The sequence below is a fragment of the Camelus bactrianus genome, chromosome 22 (genome assembly GCF_048773025.1).
Source record: "Camelus bactrianus isolate YW-2024 breed Bactrian camel chromosome 22, ASM4877302v1, whole genome shotgun sequence".
In the NCBI taxonomy this organism is placed as follows: domain Eukaryota; kingdom Metazoa; phylum Chordata; class Mammalia; order Artiodactyla; family Camelidae; genus Camelus; species Camelus bactrianus.
This window is the reverse complement of record NC_133560.1, coordinates 28,166,394-28,183,777: the sequence shown is the minus strand read 5'-3', so window position 1 is coordinate 28,183,777 and position 17,384 is coordinate 28,166,394. Positions and strand designations below refer to the sequence as shown.

The 17,384-nt window shown below is 40.0% G+C and overlaps 1 protein-coding gene across 2 annotated transcripts in view; it reads left to right on the top strand.

Moving 5' to 3' along the window:
- The window catches only part of SAFB (scaffold attachment factor B), a 32,785-nt gene that overhangs the window by 2,050 nt on the left and 13,351 nt on the right, over positions 1-17,384 (top strand). For both annotated transcript variants that reach the window (XM_074351015.1, XM_074351014.1), the window contains exons 2-7: positions 1,332-1,416; positions 10,368-10,432; positions 10,515-10,721; positions 13,109-13,171; positions 15,832-15,859; positions 16,803-17,313. In XM_074351015.1, the coding sequence (XP_074207116.1) occupies positions 1,332-1,416; positions 10,368-10,432; positions 10,515-10,721; positions 13,109-13,171; positions 15,832-15,859; positions 16,803-17,313 (959 nt within the window). The remainder of the gene's footprint in view (positions 1-1,331; positions 1,417-10,367; positions 10,433-10,514; positions 10,722-13,108; positions 13,172-15,831; positions 15,860-16,802; positions 17,314-17,384) is intronic.

The following is a 17,384-nucleotide window of genomic DNA, read 5'->3' as shown; positions in this document are numbered from 1 at the left end:
TTTCTCTTCTATGGCTGTCAATCAGATTTTAATTTTTTTCTAGGAAGGGCAAGAGAGGAAAAGGTGGAGGGAACATACAAGGTTAATTTGCCGAGGCGTATAAGGATGACTCATAGTCCACAGATCCCCCCAGGGACGACCCTGTAAACACTACACCAGAGGAGACTCGCTGAGGGGCGAACTGGTACCCTCTTGTCTGGGGTAGTTCTTGTATTCTCCTAGTGGTATTTCAGAATCTTCTGTCCTCAGGAAGAGAGTGAGGGGCTTTCTGTTCATGCTTTCCTTGATCCCAGGGCAGAACTCCAGTTCTTCATTGTTCTGGCTTTATAGAGAAGGGAGAGGTTTTCTTGGTCCTGATACAGGTTAGGTGTGGAGCCATCAGGTCCTATTCTAAATTTAGACTTCACTAAGCTGGAAACTCCTGAGAATCTGAAACTTCTGAAACTGCCTACAAATAAAACAGTATTTGAAATGGATTTAAACAGAACTTACGTTCACCGGACAGTCCAGTAGAGAGAAAGGGTTATCAATAAAATCTAAACATGAAGCCCAATATGTAAGGATGTCAGCATTGACATGTTGGGTACTCCTGCCGCCCCCACAGTGTCTCCTTGGTACCTGGCACAGTGCTGAGCATGGGTGGGGGCTTTTCAAGTGACAGACTCTTTGGGTGGAACTTGCCAAGAGACCTTATAATTCTGTATCCTATGAAGCAGGTCACTTAGTGGTTGAGAGTAAGACCGTTGGAGTCATAGATACGTGTGATGGGATAAGGTAATACATGTCACGTCCCCTCCCACATTACACACAGCAGGAACTCAGCCAGCAAGTGCTAGTATTCAGTCCAGGCAGTGCTGAGTACAGGTGTGGCATGGAGAGGGGGTCAGAGCGGGTCAAACAGCACATTGTTGGGTGAAGTTATAGGTAATTGGAGAGAGTGCCTTTCCTTTTTTGAGTTCCTTTGGGCCCAGAAATAAAATGAGTCAGATTGTGGTGATAATACTAAAAAATAAGCCTAATGTTTGGTGAGTGCTTGCTTTACATCAATAAGAATTTTCACAACAGCCTTCCAGGGTAAGAACTTTTATTAGTACCATGTCCCAGAGTGAAAAACAAACTCAGCAATTAAGTAAGCCCGCCTAAGACCACGCAGCTAAGATCTGGTAGAGTCAGTCTGACTCCAGAGCCCTTGCTTCAGTGTAGAGAAAGAACTAGCAAACAGATGAACAGGTGGAGAGAGGCCCTTTCCAGATCAGCAACTTACAGCTTCTGTGAAAGTCAAGTCTGTATGCTGCTTTGTTGGGTGAACTTTCTTTTTACCTTCCCTTTAGGCAATTGAAGATGAAGGAGGTAATCCCGATGAAATTGAAATTACCTCTGAAGGAAACAAGAAGACATCAAAAAGATCCAGCAAAGGTATTTTATAAGCATTGCTAATGTGAAGAGCTGCTTTCAAAACTAACTTCATCTGTTAAATGGCTGTGAACTGCCCTGTGAATCAAAAGGGCCTTGGATGGAGGTTTGCATTTTCTTTCAAGATCATTCCACTGTATTCTTTTTCCATGGTACTTGGGAATTCAGAAGATGGATGGGGTATTTGTACCTCTGCTCATTTTCTTCTGTAGTTTTCTTAGCAGCTTTTCCTTATCCAGACCCTTAACTTTCCTTAAGTAGAGAGTGTTTAGGACTACTTGAGTCTCCTGTTGGTCTGATGTGTGGAAAATAACTTCCCTTTTAAATATCACCTGCCAAAACAGAGTTGTCACTTTTACAGACATAACTTTTAAAAACTGCCTACTGGTTAAGAGCCAAATTCTACATGATGTTAATGATCCTCACCATCTGCCCTAAACCTTCCCTTCCCACTTCCTCCCCCACCACCTTCCTCTGTTTCATTCACCTTTAATCAGGTCCCACACTTGTAGTTTACTTTCTTGGCCCTCTGAGCCTTAGCCTATGTGCTCCACCCACTCCTCTTTCTCATCTGTCTGCGTTCAAGTCCTTGTTCATCAGGAGACAATCTCTTGATCCCACCAGTAGCAGCCCTTCTCTCCTGAGGTCCCCAGCACTGCCGTGGCCTAGTTCCTGATACGAGTTTTAACATTTATGTCATCCTGCCTTATGTCATAATCAGATTGTTGAGGACATGGGCTGTGTCTTCCTTGTCTTTCTGCTGGCTTAGTATTTACTCGTTGAATTACTAATTTAATTCAGTGACACATTTCAACTACTGTTTTAAGAAAGAATCAACTAAAACTAGGCATTTGGACTATTCTGAAAGTTCTCTTGGCAACTGGAGGCTTTGTTGTTCTGCCCCAGACCAAATGAAATATTCATGTTGCCTGGCCAGTGGTGGAGAATTGGGTGTGAAGTATCTAGAGGCAAGCACCGATGTCAGCTGCATTGGGGTACAAGCTCTGAGAGAGCAGCAGTCAGTGATGTCCCTTTGGAATGAAGTCACTTCTGTGGTCCACACACAGTACATCATGCATTTTTGGCTTTGCCCAAGTAAATATTCTTGCCAAAGCAAAGATTACTAAAAAATCAACAGAGACAATCATGGCAGGGGTGCAGGGGGAACAGTTCGTGGATCTCTTTTTCTGCTTTTTTCCCCCTTTTAATAGGAAAAGAAATACTTGTACTAAGGTTTTTAGAAATATAAACTATGCATTAAGTAAAATGTTGAAATTCCTTACCATTGAAGAGGTAACACATTATTAAAAGTGTGGGCATATTTTCCAGACTTTTCTGTGTGTGTGCAGTCACCTAAAAATAAATACAGAAAAATGTGGGCACACCTGTGTATATTTTTCTCTACTATACAAAATATTTGCTAATTTGCTTTTTTCTCTTAGCATTTTTAAGGACATTTTTCCATAGTGCTGAAAATAAAAAGACCTCATTCTTTAACAGCTGAGTGGTAATCCTTCATATGATTGTACCACAGTTGAGCTCATCAGTCTCCTTATTACTGGACGGTTGAGGTTCATTCCAGTTTTCACTTGACATTTTCCAGTTTTCAGTGTTCCCATGATCCAGGAATATCTTCACTAAAGGAATATATTTTAGTTAACTTGGTAGAATTCTGGGTCAAAGGATATGTGCATTTTATTTTAAAAACAGCTACTCACAGGGAGGGTATAGCTCAAGTGGTAGAGCACATGCTTAGTATGCAGGAGGTCCTGGTTCAGTCCCCAGTACCTCCTCTGAAAAATAAATAAATAAACCTAATTACCTCCCCCCACCAAAAAAAATTTTTAAAAAGTAAAGTTACTAACAAGTTGCTCTCCAGCAGGCTATACTGGTTAATATCTGCCAACATTAGGGGCAGGGGAGGGTGCCTGTTCCTTTAAACTCTCACTTAACACTGAATATTATTTATCTTTTAAAATGTTGCCTCATAGAAGTATTTCATAGGATTCATCTGAATTTTCCCACAGGTAAAGTTTCCATTGACATTTCTTCACATATTGCATAGTTTCTAATGTTTGGCCATCTGTATTTTCTGAATTGCCTTTTCATGCCCTTTGCCCATTTTTCTGCTGGGTTGTTGATCTTATTGGCTTTGAGGACTTTCTCTGTATAAAATGTCACAATTGTTTTTTTCCCAGTCTGTCATTTGACTTAACTTGTTTATAATGTTTTGGTCATTAAAGCTTTAATATTTAATACTAACACAGGCAGCACAGTCAACTTGTTCTATACGGCTGCTAGATTTTATGTTGTATTTTTAAAGGCCCTCCTTTGCTTTGAAGTTATCTTTAAAAATCATTCTGCATTATAGAGTAGTATTTATGGTTTTGTTTTGAATTCACTTGGAATTTTTGCATATGAGATGTGGTAAGTAGGTATCAAAATATGGAGCATTTTTGTCAGGTTCCTCGTTCCCGTGCCCAGTCACACTCCGTATCAGTTCCCTCGCCCCCCCCCCCCCAGCAAAAATTGTATTTACTTTGACCGTAGATTAGTTTTGCCTATTCTAGAACTTCATGTGAAATATTCTAGAACTTCATGTGAAATAGAACCAGTTCAAGACAAACTCTTTTTGTGTCTGGTTTCTTATGCATGGTATAATTCTGTTCTGGAGTTTTTACAGAACATTTTGAGACTTGATAGGGCAATGTAAGTTGTATGGAATTATTTACAACTACCTTACTAGATTTTATTATGATTTTAACTGAAAATAGGGTGGGATTTTTTTTGTTTTGGTGGGTTTTTTTGTTTTGGTTTGGTTTTTTTTTTTGCCTGTTTGAACAAGTTCAAATGGTTTGAAATCTAATTATTTTAATCGGAATCCTAGAAGCATACCTCAGGTAATCTCAGCGTTCCTCCAGAGTAGTTTTACACCAATACTTTGTTAAGCAGAGTCTTTTTTTTTTTTTTAACTTTTTTAATTGGAGGGAGGTAATTAGGTTCACCTATTTACTTATTTTAGAGGAACTGCTGGGGATTAAACCCAAGTTGCTCTATATGTCAAACATGAACTCTACCACTTGAGCCATATCCTCCGCCCCCAGCAAAATCTTTTGAAATAATTATCAGCAATGTAATTTAGCTAGAAAAGCAAAGTCAGCATGTTTGCTTTTTAAGCTATTGCCTGATCCTGTGTTGCTGGGTTGTTTTGTTTCTTTTGACATGATTTCATACTTAGAAAAGATGCAAGAATAACGTAAGAAATTCTCATATATCCTTCATCCAGATTCCTCAAATGTTTATAACATTTGTTTTGTTGTCCTTTTCCTTTCTCCCCCTCCCTCCCTCCCTCCATCACCCCATATATACTTTTTTTTTCCTTGAACTGAGGATAAGTTGCAGGCATGTACCCTTTTGCCTCTACGTACTACAGTATTTCCTAAAAGCAAGAACATTACATAACCAGAGTTAACCAAAATCAAGCAGTTAGTATTAATATAATACTATTATCTAAGCTTAGGCTTTATTTAGATTTAGTTGTTTGTTCCAATAATGGTCTTCATAACTCAAAGTAAGAAAAAATCCAGGGTCATGCATGGCATTCAGTTGTCATATCTTTTTGGTTTCCTTTAATACTCAACAGTTCCTGAGACTTTCTTTGTATTCATGACATTATCATGTTCATGTCATTTTTTGAACATTTAGTTTCTGGCACAAGAGAGTATTCCAGTGTCTTGTTCTTTCCCTTCCTCACACTGGGAATCAGCCATTTCTTTCTTCCAGGTGCCCTCCTTGTTTCTGCAGAGAGTGGTACTGTACTCTTTGCTACTGGGATATCAACTCCTCAGCCAGTGCTGGGTCTGTAAGGTCTTTTGGGCTCAGTGTGTTTCAAGAAATTAACTACTGGTAAAGCAATCTGAAGTAAGCCAATGACAGCTTAAGAAATGCAAATAAATATGTAAATAAATAAAATCGTAGCTAATATGAACAGTGCACCTGTGAAACTCTCTAGCTAGCTAAAAATGTTCATCACTTGAGTCTCTTGTATTTTTGAGATGGCAGTGATATATCATCTGCAAGTCAAAGACTTAAGGTCTTGAGAGAGAACATTAAAGACACAGTATTCTTATATAATAAGTAAAGCTGAAAGGAAATATTCAAGACCTGTGACATGACTAATTTTGAGAAAGTTCCTAGATGCGATGACTTGATATCAGAAAGTTGTCAGTTCCCCTCAAATTAACCTAAAAAGAAACTTTGAAATTTGTCTGATCTAAAGTTAATCAAAAAGAAAATACACAAGAAGAACTAAAATGAAAAAAAAAAGTGATGCACGCTTGCCCTCATTTTAATGGTAGGATATTGGAAACTTGGAGAGTTGTAGGATTTGTTCATTCTAAAGGAAGCACTAAAGATTTTTTCAGTAAGTGATGTTGGAACAATTACTATCTGATGGTGGGGAAAAGCTCTATTACCTTCTTCCATGCAAAACAGAAATTCCAGCTAGAATAGTGCTTTTGTAATGTAGTGGTAAGGAAGGACTGAAATGAGACTTAAAAAAAAAGAAATTATAAAGAAAAATAAATTTGGCTACATAAAAGTTTTAAACCTCTCTTAATAAAAGACACCATAAATAAGATACAACAGCTGGGAGAAAATATTACAGCATGTAAATATCTAGAAAGCATTAAATAGTCTCACAAATTAATAAGGAAAATAGACATGAGCCAGTTGACAAAGAGCAGACCATGAATAGGCAATTCACAAATAAAAGGAAAAACAAGCATGGCCATATACAAAAAAAAGATTTCCTTGCTATAAATTGAAGGAAAGTAAATAAAAGTAATAAGGTATCATTTTTGCCTATTACAATAGTAAAAACTTACACAGTTCTCAATGCTCCAGATTGGCAAGATTGTGAGGAAATAGGTAGCTATTGGAGATGGTAAATTAATAAAGCTTCTTTGCGTGGTGGGTAACTGAACTAAGGAAAGGAACTCTATAGTACGGAATAAAAGGTAGAAGTGGAGCAATACATAGTGCAAGAGAATATTCCAAGGCCTTTATTGAGTAACAAAAGCAAATTACAGAATGTATATACGATATGATCCCATTACATAGTTAATTCTCCTTTGTAGGATATTCGTATGTAAATGCCCAAAAAAATGTTTTGAGGGACCACCAAGCTGATAACAGTGGTTACTTCTCAGAAGTGCAATGGGGAGAAGAGAGAGTAGCTTTTTTCATGATTTATGAAGGTGAATCTTTTATTAGTAAAGTAAAATTTACAGTGAAATGGTGTGAATCTTTTAATGAGTGTATTTGTATAACTGTGTGAATGTGTTTATGGAATCAGATTTTTAAACAATATTAACCCACCCACATGTGGCAGGCTACAAGGGGTACAGGGGCAGGGTGAGGAGAGGAATCCCGGAAGTCCACAGAGAGGTGGTCTGCCAGGTGAGTTTGGACATAATCACTGAGACAGAAGCTTAACAGGAAGAAGAAACAGAGTCCCAGGCAAGGGTGCTGGGAGCAGGTTATGGAGGCAAGAACTGAGCAAGGCCTGTAGTTTGGAGGTTGCGAACAATGATGGCGTTTTATGCTGTGCGGAAAGGACTTGAGGGGCACCTTTTCCCTTAGTACCAAAGACGGTCACTTTAGTTTTTGCCAGTGATATTTCTCATTCACATTAATTTTGAATTAAATACATTGTTTTTTGTCTTTGGGAAATAGGGTATCTTTCCCCAGATAGTGATTGTTGATAAGCATCCCAGTGAGGGGTATGTTTTCTATATGGAAGACTAAACATTCTTAGAACTGCATATTCTCTTGGCATTTCTGGTCAGGTCATTTCTTACCTGGAGAGTTCTCCCCTGGTAGGAATTTGGGCTGCAGTGTACCTGTGCTTACTGCTTAAGAGTTGGATTAAAAGTGGAGAACCCTGAATCTGCCTGATGAAAACCTGCTATCTTTCTTGTGAAAGAGAGAAAGACAGCATAAAGAGTGGCAAGTGTATGGTAGTCTAGTTTGATTTTTCCTAGTAACTAGGATGGAATTGGACAAAAATCAGTGTGCATGCTCTAGAATGGTACCAGCTTTATCAAATACAATAAATCTGTGGAAATGCTGTTAGTGTATCTTTGTGGCATATTGGCAGACCACTGAATTGAGTTCCAGATTTTTTTTTTTGAAGCTCAAGGCATGTTTTGCCATAGGAATATTATAAAATGGTAAAAGAATTCCCAGCCAGCCACCAAGGCTATTTGCACGTGATGTATTGCATTCTAGTATTAGTGTCACGATCCCCTATGTTCCTAAATAAAGATATTCCTAAAAATGTGAGTGAAATTAGAGTATAGAAAAATCAGGTAACACACGTTATAAGGAAATTCTTATCCCTGAGAGAGGTTTTTTAAAAAGCCTGTGTTATGATATAAATGATTAAGCTTTAGCTTTTTATCTCCCTGCCAACCCCGCCATGTTACACATTCTGTATACACTTACTAGAGTAATCATTAAATATAGGCAAATTAATGTCTGTTTCTCTTATATTAATTGAAAAGCATTCGGTAGCCTTAAATTGATCTTTGTTTTGAGGGAAAAGGCCTTGCAGGAAGTGAGTCTTCCTAAGGTTGTGCAGCTGAGGAAGGTGGCTGGTTAGCATCCCTTTCCACATCCTCCTGATACAGAGGAGCCATAGGAAGCACGTCTCTGACAGTAGGTCCAAGACACGTAAACTTAACTGCACTACATTCTGATTTTGAGACATCTCCACAGTGTATTTCATATAATTCACAAGTGATTTTTATCCTTCACACTGAAAATAGTCAATCAGGTTGATTCTGGCAAGCCTGCTCTTGAGATCAACAGTTTCATTTTGCTGTAATTTTTTCATTTTTGCCATACCTAATGATTTCTAATTTTACTTCAGCTCTATTGTTTCTATTATCATTTATAGTTTTCTATTTTTTACTCATTTGATTTATATAAAAAATAAAGGCAGATGCCCACATAAATACTACTATTCAGATAAAAATGCCAGCATACCTGCCTACTGTGAACTCTTGGTTCCAGAACAGATTGTGAATGTTATAAAATAACCTGTTAGCAAGAAAAATTAAGCGATCAGGCTGGATGTGGGGAGTTAGAGGAAATGATCTCATTTTTCAAAACAGAGTCAAACTTGTCTATAAAGTGAAACTTGAGTCTACAAATGTATCCAGCTTCTTAATGTTATTCATTGTTTTTTTTGCTCTTAAATCACTAACCTCTTCAAGAAGAACGTGAAGTTAAGCCGTTCTTTCCAGTTCCCTTTCCTTCTAGTTAATCCCAGTATTTTATGTCAAAAAAATAAATAGTGCTGTGTAATTAAAACTGGAAAAAGCATAAAAGATCAGTGGAAGGGAATAGAAACTTTCAATAGTCCCAAGGAGATGAAAAAATACAGTAACAAGACCAACATTTCAAATCAGCGAGGGGGAAAGATTAGTAAATGGTGTTGGGTAATCAATTTCCAGGTGGGACAACCATTTGGAAAATAGTCTTACTCAGCAGGAAACCGAAAGAGTCAAATGTTAGAATGAAAAATGGAAAAGAACTAAATATAGGTGATTATTTATGTAGTCTTGATGTGGAGATGGGCTTCTAAACATGAAGGTAGAAACCATCTACCCACATAATCTGATTAATGGCTTTGGCTGCATGATAACAAAACTTAACCCAAAACCCAGAAACAAAACTAAAAGATTGATGAAGAGCTGGGAGAAAATATCTGTTGTGTATATGACATACAAACGTAAGATAAGAAATGGAACAGAGGTTTTTAAATCGGGGAAGGATACAAATGAGACATTTTTACAAATGGGCAAGTGGTCCACCAAAAAAAATGGAATCAAAGCAGTGATCTGATAACTTCAGGTAAAAACAAGTACTCCTTTTTTTGCCTAGCCCATTGGCAAAGGTAAAGAAATAGCTGGTTTTAAGAAAGATTCCGAAAAATTGGCACTTTTATTCACCATTGATGTAACTATGGATTGGAACAACCTTCCCCTGGGTTATCTTAATAATAATGTGGGGTGTCTTTCTTTTTAATAAAAGACTTTAAAATGTACATACTCTTTTTCCTGATTGTGCCATTTATAGAAATATGTCCTAAGATGACAATTACCTATGTGCAAAAAATAATTACCGGATGTTCATTCTTAAATTTCCATCCGTAGGTACTAATTAGATCAATGATAATATCTCCGTTTAATGCTCAAAAAAATATAGAACGATGTTCACAAAATGTTAAATGAAAAGGTTATAAAATAGCAGTACAGTGTCATTTTTAAAAGCAAAGTACATGTACGTATGCAAAGCAAAATGTGGGAGGGTATCTGTATGCCACGTGTGGTGGCTCAAGAGCTAACTCTAGATGGTAAAATTATGAAAGGCTTTTTTTTTCTTTTTTGTTTTCCTTTTATGTCATTATCTCTGAGGGGAACATGTTCCACGTTCCTTAACTAAAAAGCAGCACATTTGTGTGAGATACTCTTCTTCCCACAACCAAATGCCCTTAAGAAGGGCAGGCCTGAAAAAAGTCTCGTCTTCTCTCCACCATTTCCCGGGGGCTGGGTATAGCTCAGCAGCAGAGCGCGTGCTTAGCACACACCAGGTCCTGGGGTCAATCTCCAGTACCTCCATTGGGAAAAAAAAAAGAATCCATTTCCAGCCCCTCATACTTCCACAGCCGGTTGATAAGGACAGAACTGCTTCTACCTGAAGGTAGTAGGAGGGCCTGTCTTGTCCAGAATGGCCCCACCGTTCCTGGGTTCCGGTGTTCCTAAATTGGGAAGTGCTGTAGGTGTTTAGGTTTCTTATTTCTGTAGTGCTTAGGGCCTAAGAAAGTGAAAGTTGTCACTTCTGGAAAATGCATATCATTGATCTCATGCTATAAATTATTCTTCCAGGGCGCAAACCAGAAGAAGAGGGTGTGGAAGATAATGGGCTAGAGGAAAATTCTGGGGATGGACAGGTATGTGCAGCCTTGTCAGTGAGTCAGCTGGGTACATGGATCCATGACAGTCATCTGATGGTTGTATTTTGATGTGTAACAGGAGGACGTTGAGACCAGTTTGGAGAACTTGCAGGACATCGACATGATGGATATCAGTGTGTTGGATGAAGCAGAAATCGATAATGGAAGCGTTGCAGACTGTGTAGAAGACGACGATGCTGATAATCTCCCGGAGTCCCTGTCTGACAGTAGAGAGCTAGTCGAGGGAGAAATGAAGGAGCTTCCTGAGCCGCTGCAAGAACATGCTGTAGGTAACTTGGCAGTGTATATAGAATGTACCCTGAAAGCAATAATTCCTCTAATATCTTAGTAGTTGATAAGTTTTATATTTGGAATTAAGTTCTCCCTTTGATGCCAGTTCAGTTAGAATGGTGGCTAATCCAGTCACATATAAATATCAGGTGATTCTGACTGAAAACATACTTTGCTTCAGTGAAAAGTGGTGTCTCATGAGGTACATGAGTATATACTATCCAGTTGTATAACATGGCATTAAACACTTTGAGGACATTACTCTAGACCTTCCTATTATAGGAGATTGGTCTGGGGTGTAACAGCTGGGATGCCTTGAACATACCAAAATAGGGATTGAAAGTTTGTCTTTACCTGTCAACTGATTGGTACCCTCCTAGTCAATCTTTAACATTAAGCTTTGATACTGTTTTTAAAGCCTTAGCTTTTTTTCATGTTAGAAACAAATCCAGTGTATGATACCATTAGGTGGGTATTTATTGAATTGTGTCTGCCAGGCATAGGCATTCTTTTCTTTAATCCTTTTAACAACTGTGATATGTAGATGTTCTTATGCCCACTTTACAGCTGTGGAGATTGGAGAGTAATGTAGTGAAGACATACCTTTAGGCAACATACAGTTCATACAAGAATAAGAATTAATACCAGGCTAATTCCAGAGTCCTTACACTTAACTTATACACCACATTGTCTTGGTGCCATTAATTTACTAGATTATTGGTGGGGAGGGGGGTTTACTAGATTATATTATTTCTGCAAGGATGATTTTTTTGTCAGGTGGACAGAAAAGGCAATGAAAAAATAGAAGCCGTGAGGCATCTTTGTAGGAATTCTTAGGGGTTGGTCCCAGGGAAGCACCTCATTTTCATAGTACTCCTCCAGTCTTTTGCAGAGTGTCTCCCAAGTAATGATTAAATAACTGATTTTAGTAATGGTTAAATAACTGAGTTAGCAGTAATTTAGGAGTGAATGGCATTGACTAGAGATCTGTCACTTAACTTGCTGTGTGGCCTTGGGCAAGTTACTTAACCTCTCTGAGCCTCATTTGTAAAAATGGTAGGTTTGGGGAGGACTAAATGGATGAATGTTTATTGCTAGTTTAGAGCAGAAAGTCAAACTGGCTTTCTGATTTGTTGGATCACAGACATGCCTATTTGTGACAATTATCTGTGGCTGATTTCTGGATACAGCAGCAGAGTAAAGTAGTCATGACAGACCAGTTGGCCTACAAAACTTAAAATATGCACTATCTGGCCTTTAACAGAAAAAGTTTGCTGGCCACAGCTTAGAGCAGTGCCTAGCATACAGCAAGCACCATAGGGTTCTTGCTACTGTTGGTATATTTCTTACGACTTTCAGTAATATATTTACTATTCCTATATAGCCATCTCAGTGAACTAAGCATGTCTACATGGACTAAAATAACCTCCAAGGCAGAAGCAAAAATAAGGCAGGGTACAGAATAATGTGCTACTAATTATGTAGATGGAAGGGAGATGATTTTTGACACGAGCATGTGCCCATGCTCTTGTGAACATGCGTAGACTGTCTCAAGATGGTTGCATCAGGGAAGGCATGGTGCCAGGTGGTGTCCCAGTCAAGTAAAAGTAGTAGCAATATATTCTCGTTATAAAATATTTTAAGAATATCTCCCCCCAAAAAAATCATCATTCAGGGCTTTATAGCAGTCTGTCATGTTGGATCACAGAACAATGATTTTATGATCCCCCTTTCTGTGAGAAATCCCTCACCTTACTGGGCAGAGCCCACCTCTTAGAATAGAAGCTCAACATACCAGTTATTCTTCCCCTGCAGGTGGGGCAATCAATGATGGGTCACCTGGGCTTTGCCAGTCCTGTGCTCCTGTCCCCACACTCATTTTGGAAGTTGACGATACAAGGAGGCAGGGTTCTCAGAGACGCCATTCCACTCTGGGCAGTAGCCGCACAGAGTCAGTAGCATCCAGGCTTGGGGAAGCTGTGGTGGCCACGGAAATCTGAGAATCCATTCTGCAACGGGATTGTGAATGTTCCTGATGGAGCAGCCCCCACACCTGGTGTTCCAGTCCCCTTGGGGAGTCTGTGTGCTACCCAATTGTAATCTCTTTGCTTAAATTAGACTTTTGTTTCTCTTTGTTTGGCTTGCATCTTGGAATCCACACTGATAGCATTTTAGTGGGTTTCCTGGTCTGTCTGCAGGTATATGTTTACGTACAACATTTCTTTCAGTTAAGATAGAATCACGCTATAATACTGTTTTGATTCCCACGCTGTATTTAGAATTTCATCATAAATGACTTTTCATGGCTATAATTTTTCATTTTATAGATGTACTGTTTTGTGACATTGATGTAATAAATTCTGTTCTTCATTGATTTTACAGGTGGAGGACAAAGAAACTATAAACAATTTAGATACTTCATCATCTGACTTCACTATATTACAGGTAAATTGTCATACGTCTCAATAATTTTTGAATCAGAGGCTAGACTACAGTTTCTGGAAGCCATTTCAGGCGTTGTGTGGCAGTTCCCAGCTAAAAGTGGTGGCAAGGTTTGTTTCCTTTATCAGCATCTTTAGAGGGAGTTTTGCTTTTTACTTCCCCAAATACAATGTGAAAGGGACTCACTGTCTTGGCTTCCCTTCCAAGCACTGTGGCTTCCTTGCAGCTGAGAGGAGGGCGTATTTGGGGAGTTCTTGTTAATTTGATGGCTGGGAGAAAGGTGTGGCTTGTCGGATCTGCTCTGGATAGCATCCTCTGCAGAATGACTGTTAGGTGAGACATGAGGTGGCAAGCGGAGAGATGAAAGGGGCCCAGATGAGGATTCAGGGGTGGGGGTGGCTGGCACACAGACATCACAGTTGGGGAAGGTGGAGTCTCAGGGGTTCTGGTTCTGCCTTTGGGAAATTTTTCTCAGAAAGTGCACAGATTTCTTTTGGTGACTATATTGTCTTGGCTGTTTGACTACCATCTGTTTTAAAAAAAAATTAAGTCTTGGATGAGAACGAATGAGATGTGGACTAACCTCAGGTATGGTCTGCGTGACTGTAATGCTGGGCTTCCTCTCCCTCTTTCTCCCAGCCTATGTAGATGTGAACTGTTGGAATAAACCTGAGTAGCTAATTTTCAATAGAAACTTTTGTGAGGAAATGGAATAGAGTCAGCTTATGCCAGTCCTTATGTTTTTGTTTGTTTGTTTAATAATGCCATCTATGCTGCTTAATTAGAAATCACCTTTCAGACAAGAACTTCATTTGCTTCTGCCAGGCAGGGGCAAGGTTTGTTATTGGAGAGCCAGAACCCCACCCTCAAGGAGGGTGCTAATCTCAAGAAAATTTGGTAAAACCTGGTTCACCTTTAGGGCTGATGTCTCTCTCTAGCTGCAAAGTGACACAGCCCGTTCCTGACTCATAAAGGAAAGGAGGAGTGGGTCTTGTCATTTACTTGAGTGTCTTTCTAGGTCAAAGACTCTTAGGTTAAAATGGACACTATATATAACCAACCAACCAGCAACCACCCCTGGCCAGACAAGTAGGAACATATGCATTTCTCTCTAGGGAAAGTTAAGGAGCGAAGTGTTCCACCTAAAGTGATCATTTTCTTCAGAGTAGAATCTTTAATTCCTAGCATGAAATGAAAAAAAAATTACAAATAAATGAAACTGAGGAAAGTGCACATTTTCCAAGGGCTTCCCAGAATGGCTGGTCAGTTCCCAGTGGAAGATGCAAACCATTCACATCCATTTAACGGGTATATGCTGAGCACCTGTGATGTGTCAGGTGTGGATACATCGCTGAGATGAGTGAGAAGAAAGGACTGTCTTCATCCTCACAGGACCCATCCTTCCTACATAAACGGAGTGTTGAGAAGATGCCTAGACTTATGCAGACTCCCACAGCCTTTGCTCAACTCTTGGCTCTGCTGTGTGTCCTTCAGCAAGCTTATCAACCACTCTGTGCTTGTTTTCCTAATCTGTGAGAAGGGGAATACTAATAGCAATTTGCTAGGGCTGTGTGATGATTGCTTAATATATGTATTTGTAAGGTGCTTAAATTTGTGCCTGGAACCTAGTCAGTGCTTATCCATGTTGGCTGGAATTCCAGAATAATGCACCTTGTACAGAGGGAACATAGGGGCCAGGGACCACATATTAAGAGAAAGTCCCTTCCTTTAGTGGGGCAGCCTGTGAAGCCATTAGGAGAAGCCTTTCTATGAGGAGCTGGCCCCTGAGTTAAATGCTGAGGGAGGTGTAGGACTTGGCCAGCGGCAGGGATGAGATGCAGGTGGGTCTTTTGGGGAGGGATGTGGGAATGGAATGGGATAGTGAAACCGAACACTACTATAGGTGAGGAATAGCAATGCTGTAAATTGACAGAGCTTCCTGGGGAAGGTTTGAGGGATATTTAGGAATGAGAGCTAGCCTGGTGGGTTGCTGGTTGGAAGAGATAAGGGAGGAGGCATGTGTAATCTGGGAGAGGGCCCAGTTGACCAGGTGGGCAGGGGTGGTTCCACCCTGCAAAATAAGAACAGGGGTCAAGCTGCCTGTGCTTTCTTTCCCTTGGTCTTTTGAATTTTCAGAAACTGATGCAACATTAATTAATTAAGTGGGAAAATGATTATCTGATATGTGTCAGGCATTCTAACAGACACTAAAAGTAGAAAGATGAAAACATTACTCTCCTTGCATTTAAGAGTTCAGTTTAGAGGACAGACAAGCATTAAAAGTGGTAATGTTGCCAGGCCCTAGGAAAAAAAAAGCAAAGCAAACAATAGCAAACACGCACACCAGGCCCCTTGAGAGCAGCCTGGGATGTGGGATTGGGCTGCGGTGAATGAGGTGGAATGACAGCCGTGTGGGCTCTTCCCCTGAACAAGCAGGTCCTCCATCTGTTTCATTTGTGAGGTTCTTGGTCTGTGTTTTTAATAGAGGGACTGGGGATTGAACCCAGGACCTTGTGCATGCTAAGTATGTGCTCTACCCCTGAGCTATTTCCACCCCCCTAGTCTGTGTTTTTAAAAGTCCCTTCTTCGTTATTAGTTTTGGGTATAAATAAATTCTGAGTTTCATCCATCTGGCACAATCTTATTTATGTTTTTCGTTGCAGGAAATTGAAGAGCCATCCCTGGAGCCAGGTACTGTTAAATGAAAGACTTACCAGCGGGGGTTTGGAACCATTCTAGTTTTCCACCTTTTCTAATTTGAATTCTTTAATTTTAAAAAGTTACCTTACTGTAGTATACATTGTTCTAAAGGTTTACGATCCAGAACATACCAGGATCATAGAGATTGGAAACCCAGCCATATCACCAGATCTGTGAAAGTGGCTAACTTCTCATTATGCAGAATGTACTGGTGAGATGAAACTATCTCATGCCTTGTTAAATGTCTGTGGCACTTAAACTTACGTAGAGAGAGTTTTGCACGTCTCTCAAGAGCTAATCCCTCTGTACCCCACAAAACAGATCTTGTGATATTGGGCAGTATCTTAACTTTGTGGTTTTTAATTCAGGCAGTGCAGGCAGTGGTAGGGAGATACGTTTTAAAACATTGAGACATAACTGGATTCCAGAAGAGGAAAGAGTTTCTTCATGAGAATTCCAAACAAATACTATTCACTTTCTGGACTGCAAATATCTCAGAGCACCGATGGAAGAGATTCTGGTTTTCATGTTGGACTGTTCTGTTAAAAGAAATTCAAAGAAATTTGGAAATTGAGCTGTTCAGTGAATGGTGATACATTGAGTTAAGCAACTTGGACTTTGGAAGCTAAATTTGGAAGAGTCATATATAACCGACGACAGAATGAAGACTGTCAAGAATCAGCCAGAAGGTTTTGGGGGTTAAATCTCTGGGATGCTTTTCTCTTCCATGTAGCATAGAGGCTTACTCTAGCAGTCGGTTGGAGAGCAGGTAGTGTAACCAGTGTAACTTTGTGTACCCGCGGGTTTTCCAATCTCTGTGTAGCTAGCAGTTCTCTTCGTGTTAGTGTGGCAGCCGTGCCAGTTCCGCATTTGTGATTGCTTTATTTCCCTGGTAATTAAACCTTGTGCCATTCTATTCCTGTTAAATCCGTAGAAAATGAGAAAATACTCGACATTTTGGGGGAAACTTGTAAATCTGAGCCAGTAAAAGAAGAAGGTTCCGAGCTGGAGCAGCCATTTGCACAGGATACAAGTAGCGTGGGGCCAGACAGAAAGCTTGCGGAGGAAGAGGACCTTTTTGGCAGCGCCCATCCGGAGGAGGGTGATTTAGATTTGGCCAGCGAGTCAACAGCACAAGCTCAGTCGAGCAAGGCAGACACCCTGTTAGCGGTAGTGAAAAGGGAGCCCGTGGAGCAGACAGGCGATGGCGCGAGGACGGACTGTGAGCCTGTAGGGCTAGAGAAGCCAGTTGAGCAGAGTAGTAAAGCCCCAGAGCGCACGGAAGCCTGTGGCGAGGAGGCCGCGGAAGCGCCCCCGGAAGCCTCAAGCCCAGAGCCCAGGGATAGCAAAGAAGACGTGAAGAAGTTTGCTTTTGAAGCTTGTAATGAAGTCCCTCCGGCTCCTAAAGAGTCCTCAGCCAGTGAGGGCGCTGATCAGAAAATGAGGTTTGTTTTTTCTCAGTTTTAGACCAGACGCTATCTCCTTTTCATTGGTCGTTTAATGACACACATAAGCT